This window comes from Physeter macrocephalus, chromosome 8, assembly GCF_002837175.3.
Source record: "Physeter macrocephalus isolate SW-GA chromosome 8, ASM283717v5, whole genome shotgun sequence".
Taxonomy (NCBI): Eukaryota; Metazoa; Chordata; class Mammalia; order Artiodactyla; family Physeteridae; genus Physeter; species Physeter macrocephalus.
The window spans coordinates 90,450,181-90,473,084 of NC_041221.1; the positions used below are offsets into that span (position 1 = coordinate 90,450,181).

Sequence of the window (22,904 nt, forward strand, 5' to 3'; positions counted from 1 at the left end):
TGTTTTTCCTATGTTTTCCTCTAAGAGTTTTATAGTGTCTGGTCTTACATTTAGGTCTTGAATCCATTTTGAGTTTATTTTTGTGTATGGTGTTTGGTATTGTTCTAATTTCATTCTTTTACATGTAGCTGTCCAGTTTTCCCACCACCACTTATTGAACAGGCTGTCTTTTCTCCATTGTATGTCCTTGCCTCCTTTGTCGTAAATTAGGTGACTATATGTGTGTGGGTTTATCTCTGGGCATTCTGCCCTGTACCATTGATCTATATTTCTGTTTTTGTGCCAAACCATACTGTTTTGATTACTGTAGCTTTGTGGTATAGTTTGAAGTCAGGGAGCCTGATTCCTCCAACTCCATTTTTCTTTCTCAAGATTTTGTTGGCTATTCAGGGTCTTTTGTGTTTCAATACGAATTGTAAAAATTTTTGTTCTAATTCTGTGGAGAATACCATTGGTAGTTTGATAGGGATTGCATTGAATCTATAGATTGCTTTGGGTAGTATTGTCATTTTTGCAATATTAATTCTTCCCATCCAAGAACATGGTATATATTTCTCCATCTGTTTACGTCATCTTTGATTTCTTTCATCAGTATTTTATAGTTTTCTGAGTACAAGTCTTGCACCTCCTTAGGCAGGTTTATTCCTAGGTATTCTTTTTGTTGCAATGGTAATTGGGAGTGTTTCCTTAAAACTATGTTGAATAGGAGTGGTGAGAGTGGACATCCTTGTCTCATTCCTGATCTTAGTGGAAATGCTTTCAGTTTTTCACCATTGAGTATGATGCTTGCTCTGGGTTTGTCATATATGGTCTTAATTATGTTGAGGTAGGTACCCTCTCTGCTCATTTTCTGGAGAGTTTTTATCATATCATAAATGGTGTTGAATTTTGTCAAAAGCTTTTTCTGCATCTGTTGAGATGATCATATGGTTTTTTTTCCTTAATTTGTTAATGTGGTGTATCACATTGATTGATTTGCATATATTGAAGGATCCTTGCATCCCTGGGATAAATCCCACTTGATCATGGTGTATGATCCTTTTAATGTGTTGTTGGATTCTGTTTGCTAGTATTTTGTTGAGGATTTTTGCATCTACATTAGTATTTTTTTCAGGATCTTTGCATCTATGTTCATCAGTGATATTGGTCTATAATTTTCTTTTTTTGTGACATCGTTTTCTGGTTTTGGTATCAGGGTGATGGTGGCTTCCTAGAATGAATTTGGGAGTGTTTCTCCCTCTGCAATTGTTTGGAAGCATTTGAGAAGGATCAGTGTTATCTCTTCTCTAAATGTTTGATAGAATTCGCCTGTGAAACCATCTGGTTCTGGACCTTTGTTTGTTGGAAGATTTTTAAATAAGATTTCAATTTCATTACTTGTGATAGGTCTGTTAATATTTTCTAAGTCTTCCTGGTTCAGTCTTGGAAAATTGTACCTTTCCAAGAATTTGTCCATTTCTTCATGGTTGTCCATTTCATTGGCATATAGTTGTTTGTAGTAGTTTCTTATAATCCTTTGTATTTCTGTGGTGTCAGTTGTGATTTCTTCATTTTAATTTCTAATTTTATTGATTTGAGCCCTCTCCCTCTTTTTCTTGATGAGTCTAGCTAAAGCTTTATCCATTTTCTTTATGTTCTCAAAGAACCAGCTTTTAGTTTTATTTATCTTTGCTATTGTTTTCTTTGTTTCTGTTTCATTTATTTCTGCTCTGATCTTTACGATTTCTTTCCTTCTCCTGACTTTGGGTTTTCTTTGTTCTTCTTTCTCTACTTGTTTTAAGTGTAGGGTTGCATTGTTTATTTGAGATTTTTCTTGTTTCTTGTTGTGAGATTGAATTGCTATAAACTTCCCTCAGAACTGCTTTTGCTGCATCCTATAGGTTTTGAGTCATCCTGTTTTTGTTGTCATTTGTTTCTATGTATTTTTTTATTTCTTCTATGATTTCTTCAGTGATCTCTTGGTTATTTAGTAGTGCACTGTTTAGCCTCCATGTATTTGTGTTTTATACAGTTTTTTTCCTGCAATTGATTTCCAATCTCATAGTCTTGTGGTCAAAAAAGATACTTGGTACAATTTCAGTTTTCTTAAATTTTCCAAGGCTTGATTTGTGAACCAAGATGTGATCTATCCTGGAGAATGTTCCATGTGCACTTGAGAAGAAAGTGTATTCTGCCACTTTCGGGTAGAATGTCCTGTAAATATCAATTAAGTCTATCTGGTGTATTGTGTCATTTAAAGCTTGTGTTTCCGTATTTATTTTCTGTTTGGATGATCTATCCATTGCTCTAAGTGGGGTGTTGAAGTCCCCTACTATTACTGTGTTACTGTCGATTTCTCCTTTCGTGGTTGTTAGCATTTGCCTTATGTATTGAGGTGCTCCTATGTTGGGTTCATAAGCATTTATAATTGTTATATTTTCTTCTTGGATTGATCCCTTGATCATTGTGTAGTGTCCTTCCTTGTCTCTTGTAACATTCTTTATTTTAAAGTCTATTTTTATCTGATATGAGTATTGCTACTCCAGATTTTTTTGATTTCCATTTGCATGGAATATCGCTTTCCATTCCCTCACTTTCAGTCTGTATATGTCCCTAGGTCTGAAGTGGGTCTCTTGTAGACAGCATATATATGGGTGTTGTTTTTGTATGCATTCAGCCAGTCTGTGTCTTTTGGTTGGGGCATTTAATCCATTTACATTCAAGGTTATTGTCAATATGTGTGTTCCTATTACCATTTTCTTAATAGTTTGGGGTTTGTTTTTGTGGGTCTTTTTCTTCTCTTGTGTTTCCTGCCTAGGGAATTTGCTTTAGAATTTGTTGTAAAGCTCGTTTGGTGGTGCTGAATTCTCTTAGCTTTTGCTTGTCTGAAAAGCTTTTGATTTCTCCATCGAATCTGAATGAGATCCTTGCTGGGTAGAGTAATCTTGGTTGTAGGTTTTTCTTTTTCATCACTTTAAGTATATCCTGCCTCTTGCTTCTGGCCTGCCGAGTTTCTGCTGAAAAATCAGCTGATAACCTTATGGGGATTCCTTGGTATATTATTTTTTTGTTTTTTCCTTGCTGCTTTTAATATTTTTTCTTTGAATTTAATTTTTGTTGGTTTGATTAATATGTGTCTTGGTGTGTTTTTCCGAGGGTTTATCCTGTATGGGACTCTCTGTGCTTCTTGGACTTGGGTGACTATTTCCTTTCCCATGTTAGGGAAATTTTCCACTATAATCTCTTCAATATAATCTCTTCAAATATTTTCTCAGTCCCTTTCTTTTTCTCTTCTTCTTCTGGGACCCCTATAATTCAAATGTTGGTGGGTTTAGTGTTGTCCCAGGTGTCTCTGGGATTGTCTTCAATTCTTTTCATTCTTTTCTCTTTATTCTGCTCCTCAGCAGTTATTTCCACCATTTTGTCTTCCAGCTCACTTATTCGTTCTTCTGCCTGAGTTATTCTGTTATTGATTCCTTCTAGTGTATTTTTCATTTCAGTTATTGTGTTGTTCATCTCTGTTTGTTTGTTCTTTAGTTCTTCTAGATCGTTGTTAAACATTTCTTGTATTTTCTCAATTCGTGCCTCCATCTATTTCCGAGAATCTGGATCATTTTCACTGCCATTACTCTGAATTCTTTTTCGGGTAGATTGCCTATTTCGTCTTCAGTTATTTGTTCTTGTAGGTTTTTAACTTGCTCCTTCATCTGTGACATAATTTTTGGTCGTGTCTTTTTTTTTTTTTTTTTTATGAGTGTGATTGTGTTCCTGTCTTACTGGTTGTGTGGGCTGAGGCTTCCAACACTGGAGTTTGTAGGCTGTTGGGTAGAGCTGGGTCTTCGTGCTGAGATGAGGACCTCCATGAGACCTCCCTCCAATGAATATTCCCTGGGGTCTGAGGTTCTCTGTTAGTCCAGTGGTTCAGGCTTGGAGCTACCACCCCGCCCGACCCCTGGCTCGTGAACCACGATCCCGCAAGCCACGTGGGGTGGCAAAAAAAAAAAAAAAAAAAAAAAGAACAATAATAAAGTTAAAAAAATATATTAGACTAGGAAACTAACAGGTATGTTGGAAAGAATATAAAAGTAAAACTATAGATGAATCAACAACTGGAAGGTATAACAGTATCACAATAGTAAAAAAGAGGAGGAGGGAAAAGAAAAAAATATGGGTGGGGGGGCCCTTGGCTGTGGAGGGTGGGGCCTAAGCAAGGGTGAGGTTTCGGCCTGGGCAGGGCCTATGCTTCAGACCCACAGGGCTGGAGAAGGCCCTGGGGGCTGTGAGGGGTGGGGCTTAGGTTCAATGGAACAGAAGGGGCCCAGGCGTGCCCCTCACCCCTGGTCTCAGAGAGTGGGGGACTTCACCTGGGAGCCCAGCAGGCTTCCTGGGCTCAAGTGGGTGGGGCAAATGCTCTCCTCTCTGTTCCTGACCCTTCAGTCCAGAGGGCCCCTTCCACCTGCCTCTCCTGTTCTCCCCTTGGCCTCCATACTGTGCCCCCAGGACCAATGTGGCCAGGCACAGTGGGGGGTCTTGGAGGACAGGGGACTGGCCTGGGAGCTCAGCAGGCTCCCTGGGCCCGAGTGGATGGGGGAAACGCCCTTTGCTCCTCTCCCACTCCTCCGGGAGGGCCCCTCCCGCCTGCCTCTCCTGATCTCTCCAGTCTCCCTCTTATGCCCCCAAGACCCACATGGCCTGCACAGGACTTTGGAGGGGGTGTACCAACCTGGGAATTCAGCAGGCTCCCTGGGCCCAAGTGGGCGGGGCGATTGCCTTCCACTCCTCTCCCTCTTCTCCTGGATGGCTCCACGTGCCTGCCTCTCCTGATCTCCCCGGCCTCAGGGATGCTGATCCTGTCTGGCCTCCACTTCTTCTCCCCCCCTCAGTCCCCCCACATCCTACTGGTTCACTTGGGGGTTCCTCCCGTCTCCTTGGGTGTCAGGGTACCCCACCAGCGGCCAGCTCGCACCCTAGTTGTGGGGAGACGCTAACCCTGCATCTTCCCACACTGCTGTCTTGACTCCGCCCCCTATATATTTTAAATGAAAAAAAATTAGGTATTTCCTCCCTTGGTTATTATAGCAGGGCTCTAATCAACCAGAAGAAGAAAGAATTTTATAAGTTGTTAACAAAATATATCAGATACTCTCTTCTGGAAATATATATATATTTTTTAGTTAAGATGTACATATGTTATATCAATATAGAACTAAGAGTAGTATTATATTTGCCATGGGCATTATGTTCTATTGCCATTGTGAACCTGTGGTGGCCCATGGGTTAAAAAAGATTGAGAAACAATGAACTAGAATTTCGGCACTTTGAGACAGGACTCATGCTGGATGTAGCTTGGTGGGCAGCAGTGTGATGTTCTAGAAAGAACGCTGTCCTCTCAAATCAGAACACCAGGATTTGAATCCCACTTTAAAACGTGTTCAGTGACCCTTAAACAAGTTAGTTCCCCTATCAGATCTTCTTTCATCTTTACTTAAATTGGGATAAAACAATAATGACTTCACATCATTAACACGTGGCGCATCTGCACGCACACACAAGGACAACAAAAAGAAACGAGAAAACATGTAGCACCTTGCTGGTACATGGTACACAGTTTTTCGCCATCACATTCTTCATCTTGCATAGGTGGCATAATGCTCTGTAGATAGTAGGTATGCCAACACTTGCTTACTGAATGAATCAACACATGAATAACTGAGAATCATTGAAAAATTCCTCGTTTTCTGTTATGGTGTTCAACTTAGTGTATCCAGAGAACTGACTGAAAATAACCTTTTTCCTGATCATCTCTATGTGTTTGAGTAAAAAAGCAATGGCAAAACTTCCTCTCTTCCTCAGTTATGTACCTTAAGAATATGTGAACAAAATATGCTAGGAGATCTTATTTTATTTTACTTTAACCATTTAATTTATATTTTAATTCAATTTAATTTTAGATAGGCCCCATGACACATAATCTCTGGTCCTCCAAGTATTCTTAGCTCATCCCTGTTGTAGTAATGTGTACTGAGAGCTCAGCCTTGTCTTGCTTACCAACCTTCTCCCATACAGAGAGAAGCATTTCTCATAGTTCAGAGAACATTCTGGAAGAATGTTCATAGTTTACAAAAGTAGGTATGTAACTGGTCTTATGATTTAGAAAAAGAGATTAAAACGTAATAAAATATGGAGAAGCCATATCTTAAGAATGGAATTTTGGGTGTTAAAGCTGTGTTCTGAAAATAAATATAGTTTTAAACAATAACTTGTACTAATTTGCTTCAAAGAAAAAATATTTAAAAGAATAAGAGTTATTTAAATTAGCATACCATTTATAAATAGTTTCATAGTTAAAACTAAACACATTCAATTACAGTTTGGATTACACTGTTGTTTTTACCTAGCAAACCATTCAGGTTGATTCGTACAAAACTAGGAAATAAATTCAACACAGTCCATATTATAGAATCTGAATTAGAGAGGCTCAAATTTATTATAAGTACACTTATAAAGACTTTATGAAAAGATGCCACTTTGCGAAAAAAAGCATAAAATATTAAAATTATTCTTTTTGTTTTTTGGCTGAATCTCAGTTCTGTGTTTCTAAGGTCTTTTAAGGCATAGTTTTCGGTTGTTTAGTGTTCATTGTTAATGTTTTGGTGAAGGTGTTCAATGAATATTTGTGGAATTTAGGAAGTTTAAATGTATGACCTATATTACAATTCAGAAGTTTGAAGCTAAAATCTAGGGAAATCTAAGCGTGTTTTTAAAATAAGCTCTAATAATTCAAAAGCTATTTGTGATACATTCTGGAAAGGCAAATCTGTTGGCTTTATTTTTTCCAGGGAGCTAATTTGTACCATATTGTTAGGATATAATGAGACATACATTTCTAGTGTCTGCTTTTTTTTTTTAATTGTGCGTTACAAATACTCCAAATCTAGCATTAAAATAAACAAAAAGTTGAGTCAGGAATACTTCTCATTTGAAAAATAATCCTGGAATTTTGGAGTAGAAAGAGACTTTAGAGTTTATTTTTTCCAACTTCCTCCTCCTACTGATGAGGGAATTAGTCCCAGAAGGGTAAACTGACTTGTTTAGAGTCCATAGCTTGAAAAAGAAAAAAAAAAGGGAAAAGGTTTCTTTTTCTTCTATACTTGGTACAGGAAGTACTCAATAAATAATTCCCAAGAGGGAAGTCAACATGGCATGAGATACATATTTTTTTGTTTGTTTGTTTGTTTTTTTGTTTTTTTTTTTTTGCGGTACGCGGGCCTCTCACTGTTGTGGCCTCTTCCGCTGCGGAGCACAGGCTCCGGACGCGCAGGCTCAGCGGCCATGGCTCACAGGCCCAACCGCTCCGTGGCATGTGGGATCTTCCCGGACCGGGGCACGAACCCGCGTCCCCTGCATCGGTAGGCGGACTCTCAACCGCTGCGCCACCAGGGAAGCCCGAGATACACATTATTGTGACTTTATTAATTAGCATTTTGGTTCTTCTGTAATTGACTAAGGAGACTGGTTAAGGTAAGTTTTTCCCCATGAAATAGAGATGCTGGGAGCACGCAAGTTCTTATCCCAGATCCTGACATTCGGCACAATGATGCCATCTGGGGAACACTCCTGGGCAGAAATTTTCAAGAAGATTTAACATACACACCTTTGAAATAAAAGGTTTGGGGAGGGGCATATCTCATTTGAAAATATAAACAATATTCTGATTTGATTTTGAGCACAGTATTCATATTTTAAAATCCAAGAAACATTAATGACATTTGCATTTCCTTTTTAGAAGTTGAGACATTTTGAGGCATAAGTCAGCTAGTTTTCTCCTTACAGCACCCCTCTGTTGTTTTGGAATCAATCATTCTTTCTTTCAACAATTATTTATTGAACATTTCAGGCATATTCCAGGCATAGTGGTAGCTTATTAAAATATTAAGTTAAAAAGACTTGGTCTCTGTCTGAAAGAGGAAGGGAATTTATTCCTTGAGAGGTTACAGTACACTGTTATTGCTCCAAATTTTCCCTTGCCATCTATACTTTCCATTATAAAATTTGACATAGTAGTCATATAGTAGTGAAAATGATAGATAGAAATCACAGGAGTGTTTCAATGCATTTATTTATCCATTTATTCAACAAGTATTTATTGAGTACCTCCAATAGAGACTTTGAGAGTACCTGCTGTGTTCCAGATACTGGGCTGTGTGAGTGTGGGGTACACCAGTGAGTAAAACATTCAGTGATCCTGCCTTCATAGGGATTACATTCTAGTGGGTGACACTAACAATGACCAAGAAACATAAGAAATAAACAAATGACAGAGCATGTTAGAAAGTGACAAACACTGTTTAAAAAAACCAGAAAGGTAGAGTAGGGAGATCACATATGTGGGAAGGAGAGAAGAAAAGAGGGTGTAATTTTAAATAGTGTGGTCAAGAAAGGTCCCGTTGTGAAGGTTACTTTTGAAGAAAGACTTGAGGGTAGTCGAAATAAAAATCCAAGAATTAGGGTAACCGTAGGGTTTGAAATTTTACATTTAAGTCTATTTAGTTATATGTGTACTTCCTGACCAGAAGATGCAGATGATGGTAGACTCAGAGCTTTTTTCTTCTCTTTCTTTTCTCTCCTATTAGCTTTGACTTACACAAGGAATGGTATTTCCACTTTATTTTCTCTTTTGTGCTTAACTAAAATAAATGTATTTCATATGATTTTTGTCCATCTGTAAGAACAAGGTTTACTTTGAGAATTTCCTCTTGACAGTCCGATGCAGTGTGTAGCATAATTTCATATAATTCATTGTTTCTTATAAACATAAAAATCCATGTATGGTCATTTTTAGAGTGACTTAGTCATCTCATTTTGGGCAACAAATCAAATTCTTTTCCCTTTGAGTCATTGAATCATCGATTCAGATAAGAAAACGGTTTCTTTTCTTAATATTCTTGATTGACTTTAACATGATTTAAAAATAAAAGTATTTGTTTCTTACAGATTGTATTTCTGGCATCTGCATATACAAGTCCCCAGCTCACGGAGGAGAGCTGTTCAGCCGTGGCTGCTGTCATACATTACCTGTATCTTTGCCAGTTTAGCTGGATGCTCATCCAGGTTGGTACCTCATTTCCTCCCTCTGTCCCCTTCAGCTTTCCAATGTGTCTGGATGGAGTGGCCTTTATATCTGATATTCTTTATACTGAAATGGAAGTAATTCCATATATCCATCACTGCATTCCCAGGAGATCAGTGCAATTAGAAAAACCTTATAAGCTGTACAACATTAGAAAGTGTAGTGAACTTGAGGAAATGAGAAGAAATCTAGTAGAGTTGGAAATAAGGGAGTGGTAGGAGATGAGGCTGTGATGCAGGCCCTATAAGGCACAGTAAGAAATTTTAACTTTTTTTCTATGAGAAGTCATAGAATTATTTTTAAGCAAGAGAGTGACATGATGAGATTGGATTTTAGAAGGAACTCCCTGTTTGTAGTGAACTGCGTTCAGCAAAGGGTTGACATGGGTGCCTATTAAGTAGCTTTAGCTGTATTTAGGGGAAAGAACGTGGTGGTGTGAATCAAAGAGGGAGCAAAAGAGGCAAAGGGAAGTGAACAGCTTCTAAGAATTGTTTTTTTAAACTAGAACTATAGGATGTAGAGATTGGTTATAAAGAATGCAGAAGGTGGAACCGAGGATGTTACCCAAGTTTCTGGCATGAGTGAATGGGTAGATAGTGGTACCTTGAACTAAAATAATGATCCCTGGAGACTGGGAGAAGATGATGAGTTTTTTTTAAGGACATGCTGAGTGTGAAGTTCTTGTGAGATCTCCAATGGAGACTCAGGGAGAAGTGGAATATGCAGAGCTAAAGCCCAGAACAGAGGTCCATGCTAGAGAAATACATTAGACAATTACTGACTTAGAGTTGGAAAATGGAGCCATTGCTTTGGAAGAGATCACTTTGGTAGAGAGTACAGAGTGAAACCCAGAGAAACCTAGCATACTCTCCTGAGGAACTAGTAAGGGTTGGGGAGAGATTTGAACTCTCCTTTTCTGACTAAAGTCCCAAATTCTCTCTACTGTCTAATGCTGATTTGCTTGATAAAGAGGCTAATGTGAGAGTTGGATCCACTTAAGCACTATTAATGTCACTAATTCAATAGCTCAGCTAAGATGCTGCCTTTGTAAGTGATTTCTACATGGTGGTAGTGTTCAATCTTTCATGTGATAGAAATAGTTTCATATGTGTTTCTGAGTATGCAGGTAAAGTATACTATGTAAACAGATGCATTCAGGCCCTTGCATATTCTTTTTTCTTGTTGAATAAGAAGGATGTGGGATTTCTACCATCTGGCAATATTGGAGGAAGGTGAAGTGATACTATTGGTAGAGAATACCATACAGATTCAAGGAAGGGATCTTTTCCCAAGTATCATATTATAGTTGGCTCTGAAGGAGAAGAAAACTGAACTGTTTAGTTAATAGAACTACTTGAAACAATTGGAGGCCTGCATCTGGGTTTGAATTCTGGCTCTGTTATTATCTTTGTAACCTTAACCAAGTTATTGACTCTCTCCAAGGTTTGTTTCTAAATCTGCATATGTAGATAATAATTCCTACCTCATAGAATTATTTTATAGCTCTCTGAGCAGCTCTAATTATGGAAAGTTTATGGTGTTCTCCAGTCGCCCACCAAACAATTAAAAAATAAATCTAAACCATACAACATAAAATAAATACTTGCTGAAATTACAATAGCATTGCAAGATTCTCTGACTCTCTTTAGCAGTTTATCTAAGTTGAACTTTTTATGTGCGCCCTGTGTATGTTGTCATTTATCTTCCTGAACTGAGGTCCATACCGGTTTGCTGAAGGTCTTTGTCCATGTCCCTGACCTTTTCAGTTTTTGATGAATGACCTGGATGAAAACACAGGAAGCTGTCTTATCAGGTATGCAATGATACAGAGCTGAAACAAGCTAAAACAGCAAGCTGCCTATGTTAAGAGTACAGGTAGAATGAATATAGAAAACCTGTACTGTGACAGCTTGAAAATGAGAGTGAAAGAGACATAATCTGATGGGGGTTAATGTAAACAACTTGACATTTTAATTTAACCCAAACTCAGTAGCAATCAAATGTGTGACCAGATTGCTTAAACCGTAGCAACTACAGTAGCTACAAAAACAACACAGACCCGGGTTACATTAATAACAGTATGGAGGCAGCTGGGGGAGCCATGTTTAAATTATAATCTACAATAGTGAGACAGCCCTGGCACCCTGTAACCACTTTCAGCAGGAATATTAACCAGCCAATGAGAAGTTGGAAGACAGTCCTATAAGAAACTTGGAGGCAGCTGGAGACAACTAACCTGGAAAGAACTTAGTGAGATGTGATGGCTGTCTACAGATACTGTGAGGGCTGCTACAGGAAAGAAAGAACGGACTATATAGCTCCATTTGGAAGAACCAGAACAAATGGGTCAAAAATTAGGGAAGCAAATTTTGAGTCATGTTAAGAACTTTTATAGTCAGTAAGAATTTCAAAGTTGAAAAAGCTATGTCTAAAAGTAGAGAGCGTCCAATCACTGAAATATATTCAAATGGGGGAAATGAACAACTTTCAAATATGTTGTAGACAGATTTCCTGCTTTAGGGGATGGCATATAAAATTTAATCCAACTTAATAGAGATTGCTGTATTCTGTATGTCTTCTTCCAGTTTTGAGTAAATATGATTGTGGATGATGCACATTTAGTAAACTAATTAGATTTCTGTATGGCTAATGGTTTAGGAAAACTCTTTAAAGTACCAGTGAAGTTTAATGTGTTTCAGATGGTACACCACACACTTTCATGGTTTGTGGTGTGACCACAAGGGAAAAATTCAATAACTTCTGATTCTAGGTAGGTTACTTCTAATGAGTTACTTTGTGGTCAGAGGTTGTCGCCTTTACTAACCTGTGTTTTCCTGTTTATAAAATACTGTCTGCTAAAATCTTTTTTTTAAATGAGAATTCGTTTTTAAAACATTATGTAAAAGATAAGACTACTGTTAATCCAATCTTGTTAGTCGAACAGTTGAAAAAATTGAAAGAATATTAACATTTCAATAATTCTACTTCGTATTTCTAGCAATGTAGGAGAGAAATTGATATATGTATGTGTGCATAGCTTATGATGAAAAGTTAATCACTAACTTTTAATCATTGAGCTAAGCATGCAAGAATTATTTATTTTGATCTGCATTATATCTTCAATCTTAGAATAAATACATTTAAATGAATTTATCTTGAAAAGTTATTTTACTTTTACGTCATACTTTTAATACATTGTAATAAAAGGGGATTCTATTTTAGAGTGGGCAAAGAGCAATTTTGTTGGTAAGCATGTTACATAACTTCTCTGAGCCTAGATTTTCTTATTGAATGATTAGATTTGTAATAACAGTACCTCTCTTTGAAGATTGTAAAAAGACAAAATGAATGAATACATGGAAAGATCTTGGAATGATTCCTGGTACAGACTGCACACTCCATACGAATTTACCCATATTATCAGCTAAGCAAATATGTAGACTAATAATTCTTAGATTTTGAAGCATGTTGAAATACTCTGTTTTTTCCAGTATAATTTACATCTTTTTTTTGCAAAAGAGAATTAGCTTGATATAGGGGAACAAGAGGGCTGACAGTGTGAGGCAGACATGAGCTGAAAAGCCTTAGCAAGCTGATAACCTCTAACCTCTTTACTGAAGTTCACGCGTGGCTCATAGCAGGCTCCAGAGCTGGTGGCCTTGACTGTTTCTTTAGACTTCCCCTTTCTTGAGTGTTTCTTTAGGCTTCCCCTTTCTTTGACGGGGAAGTCACACTGTGCATGATGGGAATAGAGTAACAAATTATTTTGCTTATTTTTTTAGAAGTATACAACTCACAAATTCCTTTTTGCCCATGGAAATTGAGTTATCCTTCTGTTTGCTCTTCATGTAAGATCACTCTGAAATTACTGAAACAGTAGGGTTATGTCTACTCTAAGAAAAATTGACAGTGAGAATTTAAGCTCTCATAGTACTTTTGCTCTATTTTCCTAGTTATTGTTGTAATTTTTGTTTCTTTTTTCTGTTTTGATTGGCTTTCATTTTAGAAATAGCATATGCTAATTGTACAAAACATTATCAGACACTATAGAGAAATATTAAATGAAAAGTACATCTAATTCTCCCTCTTTCATATGCTCTCCACCCTCTGCTCTACCCTCAACCCTACTCCCAAAGTTAAACACTGTTAATGTGGTTTCCTGTGTATGCCTCCAGATATATTCCACAAATATATAAATATTTATAAATATATAAAGAAACACATGTGTGTGTGTTTGTGTGTATATAGTGTATATATGTTTACATATAGTGTGTGTATATATATATATATATATATATATATACATAGTATATATATAAATTTACCCCATACTGATATACTTTTTTTTCTCTTCTATAATATGGTTATTCCATAATTTTTTTTCTGATTCCTATTAATGAAATGCTGGTTATTTCCAGTTATTTTTGCTATATTTTTGCTATTGTTTCTTGGAATATCCTTACACTCTGAATATTTGTTTACTTACAGAATATCCATAGAATAAATCCCTAGAACTAATGTCTTTGCTCTTAACATCTACGTGAAACATGCTACCAGATGGATTGCCAGACCATGTGTGAATTCATGCAGGAAATAAATCACAAGTAAATTATTTGAGATATTAGTATATAATATAGGTAAATAGAAACTTAATTTGCCTGTATATTCATTTGGCCCAGTTTTATGATCGTTTCCTGTCACCAAGTTAAATTATATAATAATCTGCTTCAGTTATGATCAATATCCAAGCCTGGATTGTCCTTGCAGTCTGTTCATTTCGTGCCGAGGGACACAGCTTACTCAAAACTATAATGTTTTATTTTGAAACTAAAGCTTACTTGAAGAACATATTTCTTAAATGGTAGAATAAAGTTAGAAATCATTTCACAGTTGTACTTGAGCATTCATATCTTGTGCTTTAATCTCTCCTTAAAATCTGGCTATGAAGAAGCAAATGTATGTATATTTATGTCTTGGTAGAAAGACTACTTAGTGCCAGAGCATAACAACAGGAAGAGAAATGCTAATACTAGCCGTGTTTTTCCTTTGCCATTGATTTAATTTGAGGGGACATCAAAGGTATTAAGGACAACAGACTGGTAATTATCAAGATAAAAATGATATATCCAGGAAATACTGAATTCTCCAATCCTCACAAAGCCTTGTAAAAATTGGTAAAAGGGAGGATAACTGGAACAAGGACACGTGGTAACATTTCTTAGACTCTCCTCTGAAATGAATGATTAAGAACGTATGGTAATGACAGAATTAATAGCATCCATGATCTCTGACTGAACTTGATGCTATATATCAGTGCAAGGTTTCTGGTGACACAATTAATAACCAAATATTAAACAACAGGCTAGATTCCAATCTTATTCCACATATCATGAAAATGTATGGGATTCAAGCAGCCTATTTTCACTTAAAAAAAGAAAAGGCATTTCTCCTTTATATTTTATAAACATAATATGTATTATATTAGCATATATTATATGAGAAAACTAATGAATCTGTGTTTATGGAGCATAGGAAAGCATTTATGACTTATTACCATCAAACAGTTAACGCAGTATAGCTTCAATTTTCCTGTGCAGACACTTGGAAGATAGTAGCGGTAATCACTGAAAATGTTACTGTAAAAATAAGTAGACATGTCCGTATATGAATGTAAGTAAATATGCTTATAGACACACCATCTTTTAGTTTATTCCTATCTATATTTGAACTAAATTGTATCTGGGTAATTCATTTGGTTGGTTTGCATCTTAATCAGAATCAGTTTAAATTCTAACAGCCTCAATTCCCAATTCTGAGAAATACGCTTCTCCTGTCCTCAGTTTCCTCCGGTATTAATAATAATAATAATAAAACTTGGGAGAGCAGTTGTCTTTATTAAATGAGATATAGCTTAATGTGGGGTCTACATTTATTAACCAATTAGTAAGTACTGATTCCATTCTTCTCTTAAGCTGTTATATTTAACATTTGTGAGTTTCCACCAGTTTAACGTTGACCCCCTTCATTAGGAGTTCAAATCAGTCCTACAATTCTTTCTGACAAGGTAGTATATAAATGAATAAACTCAATAACTAAACCAAATTATGAAATTATTAAATTCAATGAAAACTGTTAAATATTGAAATTGTGTACATCTTCGTTTATTTGATATTTCTCAATAAAGATTGTATGCAGAGCATTTTACTAGGTACTACAAGGTATACAAAAATTAATCTACCATAGCTCACAGATATGTTTCAGCCATTTCTATTCTGATTAAGGCCTTTATAAGTTCTCATTTAGTGCTGGCAAAAAGTGGAGAGGGAGAGAGAATGGGTTATCTCCATACTTGAACCAGGAAAATACATCTCCACTGGCACATACAATGAGTGCGGGAAAATGAGGACAAAAAAATAAGCTCTCATGGAAACAATAATATTGTCAGCATTTGTGTGACTTTCTATGGAAATAAATCTTAACCTTAGTCTTCACAAGATGCTTTGTTCTATAACTAACCCAAATATGAAAAAGCTATGTTTTTCTCTCGCTGCCTCAGCTTCCTTATCTCTAAATAAGATGTCTTGAGATAAGATGTCCATAAGATGGTTCTAACAAAGTGTTTAAAGGCTAGAGATAGAAATGTAACTGGAGACCTAGGTACTGAAATTTCGATTCACATTTAGTCTTTAGCAAGAAATATGGAAGTGTGGTAAGCTGTGCTCAGTCAGTATGAAGCATGTTGGTGAGAGTGACACCTTTAACTTACACGGAATTTTCATAATTCTTTAGTTCTAACATTGGATAAACACACATACTGAGGCACATATGCTATATATCTGGCAACATAAAAATATTATGCAAAGATAATGGTCTCTTGATACTCTAACCTTCAATTACAAAGGAGGAACCACGATTACAGGGAAAGGAATGTATCTCAAATGTTCCACTCCCACCTTATTGTGGAGAATGGCAGTACTGGAGCTTTTAACCCAAGTGCTTCAGAGGAGCAATATATGCCTCACTGTTTTTAGAACAGTGAAGAAAAACTAAGTTAATCTAAGCAAATGTTCAAATCATAAAAGGAATAATAAGCATATAGGCTAACTCATTGAACCCAAGTTCTGTAAGTACAGCTGGACCTCAAGGAGCTGTGAGTAGGAATGGAAGGCTTTGTCCCTTCTTCTCTGCAAACACACTTTCTCTCTTCACTGTGCTTTTGGCTACTCCCACCACTAAAGTTCATATGTTTGCTTTTCTCAGTTGACCAGCTTAACTATCACAAAATTTCAGGGAACTCAATGAGAGATGATTGGTCCAGCCTGGGTCAGGCTTTGTCACCAGATCCACAACTGTGGGCAGAGGAACAGGGTCATGAGCCCACCCTGCATGTGTTGGCAGGGGGTGGGGGAAGGTGAGGGGTGAGACAGGGTTCAGAGGAAGAGCGCTGATGGCCTAGGCATACATCCCAAAATATACCTACCGTACATACTATATTAAAATATTTTAAAATTCAAGTAAAACTTGAAGTGAGTTAGTCAACACAAATCTTAGGTTTAGGCCGTATGGTATTTCCAGAATAATTAGATGTTGTTTCATTACATAGTGTTTCCATTCTTTAGAAAAAAAAAAAAAGTCATATAGTGGTAAAAAAAACTGTCCTTAGAGTATACCTCAATGATTGGATTCTTTTGAGAAGGAAAGAGATTTTTTTTTTTTAATTAACAAAAGCTTCTGACATTTGGAGCTTGATTTGCTTAACTGAGTTTTCAAGAATCAGTGACCCTGTACCTTGTGCTCTTTAGAGCAGAAGCATTGTGTGTGTAAATCTAACAAGCAATTACATTTGTCTCAGTCTTATCTGAGGCTGTGGTAAAGGTCAGACAGTTGCTGAAACGTTCAGTGATTCTAACTGATGGACCTAATGTTCATCTGTGTAAAAGTGGACATTTTGGAAATGCCCCTGTCTTTATCATGATGAATCAACTTAAAAGTCATTTACGGGCTTCCCTGGTGGCGCAGTGGTTGCGCGTCCGCCTGCCGATGCAGGGGAACCGGGTTCGCGCCCCGGTCTGGGAGGATCCCACATGCCGCGGAGCGGCTGGGCCCGTGAGCCATGGCTGCTGAGCCTGCGCGTCCGGAGCCTGTGCTCCGCAACGGGAGAGGCCACAACGGTGAGAGGCCCGCGTACCACAAAAAAAAAAAAAAAAAAAAAAAAAAAAAGTCCTTTACCAATCTGTGTGCTCCTCCCTGATTCTTCCAGCGACTGCACCACTGAGTTACCATGCTATAAGGATACACACAACATCGATTTAAAATAAATAATCCGTACTTTTATTTTGGAAATGGGTTAATCATCCTTACTTTGCATGAATTTTCATTCTCTAAACAGGCAGTATTGACCACTGCAGCATCAGACACTTGATACAGTCCCACCTATTTGAGTCATGTCCCTACACTAATAATAGAAAGGAGGAAAAAAGCCTCTTGGACCTAATAATTTTTAGAAAGAAGTTAGAACAAATTTACATAAGCAGCAACTCAAAACATCCTTCATAATTACAGATAGATGCAGATGTACATAAAGTTATGGAGTGCTGACAGGAAATAAAATTCAGAGACAAAAATCTTCAAGTAACCAAACATTTTTATCCTTTCCTGGTTTAGGCCAATCAGTACTAAACCTTCAAGGCTAATTTGGTTCAGATAGAATCTTACCTGGAAGCCTCAGTAAACTGTCTGAAAACCTTACCAGGAACATTAGGCATGTTGTTTTTCACATAGAAGAGTTTCCATTGTATCACTGCTTACTTTTGGTCTTTATTTATCTTTGGCTTTTCACACTGTCCGACATCCTAATAGGAGATTTAAGTGAGGTGGTCACATTTTTTAGTGCTGACTATGTGCTTAGCACTTTATATGTAGTGTCTTATGTAATCTTTATAATAGCTTTGTTGTACACATGAAGAAACTGAGATTGTTGTCACTTGCTCTGGGATTGTTGTCACTTGCTCTGGGATTATTGTCACTAATGTATAAAAATATACATATATGATTAATCTGTACTCACACTCTACGATATGAAATTGAGAAGGGGATTTATCTAGTGGATAAGCATCATTGTGTGAAATATGTATGATATGACTTTCAATGTTGTTTCTGTAACAAAGGATAATTAAACATAAGTGATCTCATGGGAAAAGAACACTAGAAGGCAGAATATATAAGTTCTAGATTTGGCTTATATACACGCTAGGTGTGATTTGGGGTCAATAGTAACATTTCCAGGCCTCAGATTCCTTCTTCTATTTATCTAATGTATCCCTTCATCCACCTCACTCTTTATATACACTTGTCCCTTTTATATTTTTATCTTAAAAAGATAAGAAATAACAGATATAAAGTATGATATAAATATAAATGTTTTCCTTAATGATTTCTTCCCATTTGTTTGGAAAGTAAGATTCAAGAAGGTAAATACCTCTACCACCTCTATTACTGTTATAGCCCCAGTGCCTGGATGGGCCTTTGAAATTTAGTAAGCACTCAATAAGCATTTATCAAGTGAATGAATGAAAAAGAGAGAGTGTAAATTGAGAAAGGAGAATGGGCGCAAAACCTACCCCATCACAGTACATTTTTCTCTGTGCAAACATTGTCTGTTTACTTGTCTGTCTCCCACTTGGGACTGAGACTGGGGCTGTTGTCACAACTATATCCCCGTTCCCTGGAACAAGTGTCTGACTCTACCACATGATAAGCCCTCAATAAGTAAAAATTGTTTAAAAGTCTGGAACATAGGACTATTTACTTCTTTATCATCATGGAGCTGTTCATATGGAAAGTAAGTTTGAGTATCTGTGTGTTTCTTCAAAGACATTGACAGAACAATCACAGGCGATTATGACTGAGTCAAATCATCATAATCAAAACAAATTAAGCAAAATATAAAGTACAGTAAATAAAGTATTTACTAATGTTTTCGGACTTTTGAGATACCCTGAATTTCTCGGGTATGTGAAAAAAATGAATGTGTGAACTGACTTTAAAAATCAAATCAAAACTATAGTTATTGAGTAGAGCCTGGCCCTTTGTTGATCTGTTGTCACCCTTTATGCCTAAGCCAGGTGAGTGTGTTTCCTGTGCCACTAGGCCAGAGCCTGTTCATCTTATGCTCTGCTTCTTTCCTTAGTCTGTGAATTTCTGGTACGTGCTGGTGATGAATGATGAACACACAGAAAGGCGGTATCTGCTGTTTTTTCTTCTGAGTTGGGGACTTCCAGCTTTTGTGGTGATTCTCCTCATAGTTATTTTGAGAGGAATCTATCATCAGAGCATGCCGCAGATCTATGGACTCATCCACGGTGACCTGTAAGTACATCCAGGCAGAGCACACTGCCTCCTCAGCCTTTCTGTATCCAGGCAGCTTTACTGGTAGAAGGTGGGAGAAGTTGACTAAGGGGTCTGACTGAAGGAGCACTGTGAAGACCTTTGCCTTCCTGCCACACCTTCTAAATCTCTACTTCCTCTAATTAGCTCTATAAATAAGAAACTGTTGCCTCTCCAGTTCCTTTGATAGGTGCAGTTTTCTCAGGTGAGTTGGTGTATCAAACAGTTCACAGCAATTTATACTTTACCATAATTTAGTTTGTTAGATTGGGACAAACAAAAATACCTAGTGAAATCAGGGAACTGAAAATTTTGGTGAAGAATAGAATCAGTGACAAATTTGGAGTGTGGCATGTTATCTAAGGAGTCTGATATTTGTGGGGGGGGATGGGGAGCACGGCAGGCACCATCATTCATAAAATCCCTAAAAACCAAAAGACTATCAGACTGAATGGAGAGTGTCTGCAAAAGTACACGGGAAGGAGGCAAGGTCAGCTGGGTCCTTCTGATAGATTCTTATTAAAGTACACTGTAGTCTTGAAATCTAATGGATCTTTATACACACATATATATGCACGCCTTAATCCTGAATCTGGAATCTTACAACTTTGAGGACCACTCAGCCCCTTTTATTGACTCCACATTAAAAAAAAAAACAACTTTGTGGTAATAAAGCTTAATCAACTCCCTTGGTGTAATGAGGATTTAGAGGAAAAAGTAACATTTCTAAATAAGAAAGAATAGCCTAGTCACAATCTTATGAAGACAATATTACCTAATTATCTCACAGGTTATTGTGAAGATAAAAATTAGTTAATAGATGTAAAGAATCTTTTAAAGTAAAAGTACTAAATAAGCAGAAGTCATTTTCATATTATTATTGCCTCTGATCAATTATGATCATCCATTATATACTTAATCAACACTTGTTATTGATGTATGCAGATATACTTCACACGTGGGCAATCACAGACTAATATCCCATACCATATTAAACCAAAGGAGATGAGCCATGTAATACACACACACCCATTGAGACACCATATATAGTAATTTAGTCTTTTTGTTGCAATTCAGTAAGATTCCCTCATACTTATTACTTTATAGCATTACAACAATAGTATTGAAATATAGTATTATATATATTATATTATATAGATATAAAATTCTAAAAGCCTGATCTTCTAGAAGGGAATGGTTGTGTCTTTTCACAGTTATATTATGACATATTACTACTCCTGGCATTAATTTAAATCTTGGGCTGCCAGGATTAATTTCAGAAAGTTCTGCATCTTTCTTTGTCAAGTACAAAGTAACCATGAGACAAATCCTGGTGGCCAGTAGCCATCTCTTTCATGAGCTCCCTGGCAAGATCGGAGTTATTTGGCAGCAGTTTTAGCATCACATGTATACACACCCAGTCTGGATAAATGGGTGTGTATCACCCGATGAAAGTGATGTTAATTAGAAGAAACTCTCTCTTGATGCTTCTAAAAGGATTTTTAAGAGAGAAATAAACTGTTATACAAGAATGTCCAAATCAACTGACTCTTAAAATATTTGCCTTCTGAGGCTTTTGTAGAAAGTTCTTTATTACCAGCTCAACTATAATAAATGCAATGTAAAATATATTAACCTTTACCCAATCTTAAAATTATAGACTTATTCAACCAAAAGTGACTAACCTTTGTAAGTAGTATAGGTTACTTTTCTTCTTCATTACATAGAATATTCATGTGAATTTATTCCAGTTTTTAAGAAATTCCGTATTTTTGATATTACTTTAATCTTAATGTAAGAATAAATTACTATGTTATTTTTGTAAAATATTGTATACTTACATCATCATTTAAAAACATGCCTTTTCTCTGGAGACAATAGGATTTGTGGTTGTAAAATAACTGGACATCTGTTGTGCAGTGTTTGTTTGCAGTAATAAAACTTTCTTTTTAGTGAAGAATTTTCTCTAAGTAGATCTCTAATGTATTAATATGCTCAAGTTGTTATATTTACAATGTTTTTGTCAACTATTGGAACCAAGATTATGATAATTTTGTAAAACCAGGAAGTGATTGCTCTTTTCCTATTAGCTGAATAAGTTTGCAAGTTTAGTGTTATTTCTTCTTTATTATTTTGGAAGAAGTCACACATGAAGCCAGCTAAGCGTCAGGTTTTCTGTGTAGGGATACTTTTAATTCATTTTCTTATAAACATATAGAACTATTCATATATAGAACTATTCATATTTTCCATATGCAGTTCTTTCTGTGTCAATTTGATAAATTGTCTTTTTTTCTAGGAATGTTTCCATTCCATCTAACTATTCAAATTTTTTAGTGTTTGTAAGATCCGTAGTAATGAATCTTTTTTTGATATTGACAATTAGTGTCTTCTTTCACTATTTTTTCCTCTCCTCATCAGTCTTGCTGGGGTGTTTATGAATATTACTGTTTTTTCTCAAGTTCAGCTTTTGACTTCTTGATATTCTCTATTGTGCATTTATTTTCAATTTCATTTCAAGTTCATCAATTTCTAGACTCATCTTCTTGATTTACTTTTGGATTTTATCTGACTTTTCTCTTTTTTTATTTATTCTATTTATCTTATTTATTTTATTTGCTTTGCTTACTATGTGCCAGGTACTATGTATTTATTTTGTTTATTTAAAAAAATTTCCCCAGCTTTATTGAGATATAACTCACATATATAATTTTGTAAGTTTAAGGTGTACAGTGAGATGCTTTGATACCCACATCTATTGTGAACTAATTACCACAATAAGGTTAGTTAACACCTCCATCACCTCACATAATTACCTTTTGTGTGTGTGTGTGTGTGTGTGTGTGTGTGTGTGTGTGTGGTTAAGAACATTTAAGATTTCTTCTCTTAGCAACTTGCAAGTATATAATATATTATTGTTAATTATAGTCACCATGCTACACGTTGGATCCCCAGAACTTATTTGTCTTATGCTAGAAATTTGTGCCTTTTGACCAATATCTCCCCACTTTCCCCATCCTCAGGTCATGGTAACCACCATTCTAATCTCTGTTTCTATGAGTGCAGCTTTTTTAAGATTCCTCATATAAGTGAGATTATACAATATCTATCTTACTCTGTCTAAAGTACTTCACTTAGCATAATGCCCACAAGGTCTATCCATGTTGTTGCACATGGCAGGCTTTCCTTCTTTCTTGTGGCTGAATAATTTTGTAGTGTATTGTATATATTGCAATATATATCTCACATCTTTATGCATTCATTCATAGACAGACACTTAGGTTGTTTCTATATCTTGGCTATTGTGAATAATGCTGCTGTGAACATGGGGATGCAAATATCTCTTCAAGATCCTGATTTCATTTCCTTTACATATATATATATATATATATATATATATATATATATA

At 36.3% G+C, this 22,904-nt stretch overlaps 1 protein-coding gene and 1 long non-coding RNA gene across 3 annotated transcripts in view; one reads left to right on the forward strand and one right to left on the reverse strand.

Moving 5' to 3' along the window:
- The window catches only part of ADGRV1 (adhesion G protein-coupled receptor V1), a 552,025-nt gene that overhangs the window by 367,540 nt on the left and 161,581 nt on the right, over positions 1-22,904 (forward strand). The window contains exons 85-86 of the mRNA XM_024125341.3: positions 8,974-9,090; positions 19,299-19,477. Of these exons, the coding sequence (XP_023981109.1) occupies positions 8,974-9,090; positions 19,299-19,477 (296 nt within the window). The remainder of the gene's footprint in view (positions 1-8,973; positions 9,091-19,298; positions 19,478-22,904) is intronic.
- LOC114486740 (uncharacterized) overlaps positions 9,010-22,904 on the reverse strand; it is a 29,541-nt gene continuing 15,646 nt past the window's right edge. For both annotated transcript variants that reach the window (XR_003680980.1, XR_003680979.1), the window contains 3 exons: positions 12,717-12,842; positions 10,834-10,890; positions 9,010-9,175 (listed from right to left, as the gene is read on the reverse strand). This is a non-coding gene — a long non-coding RNA (uncharacterized lncRNA). The remainder of the gene's footprint in view (positions 9,176-10,833; positions 10,891-12,716; positions 12,843-22,904) is intronic.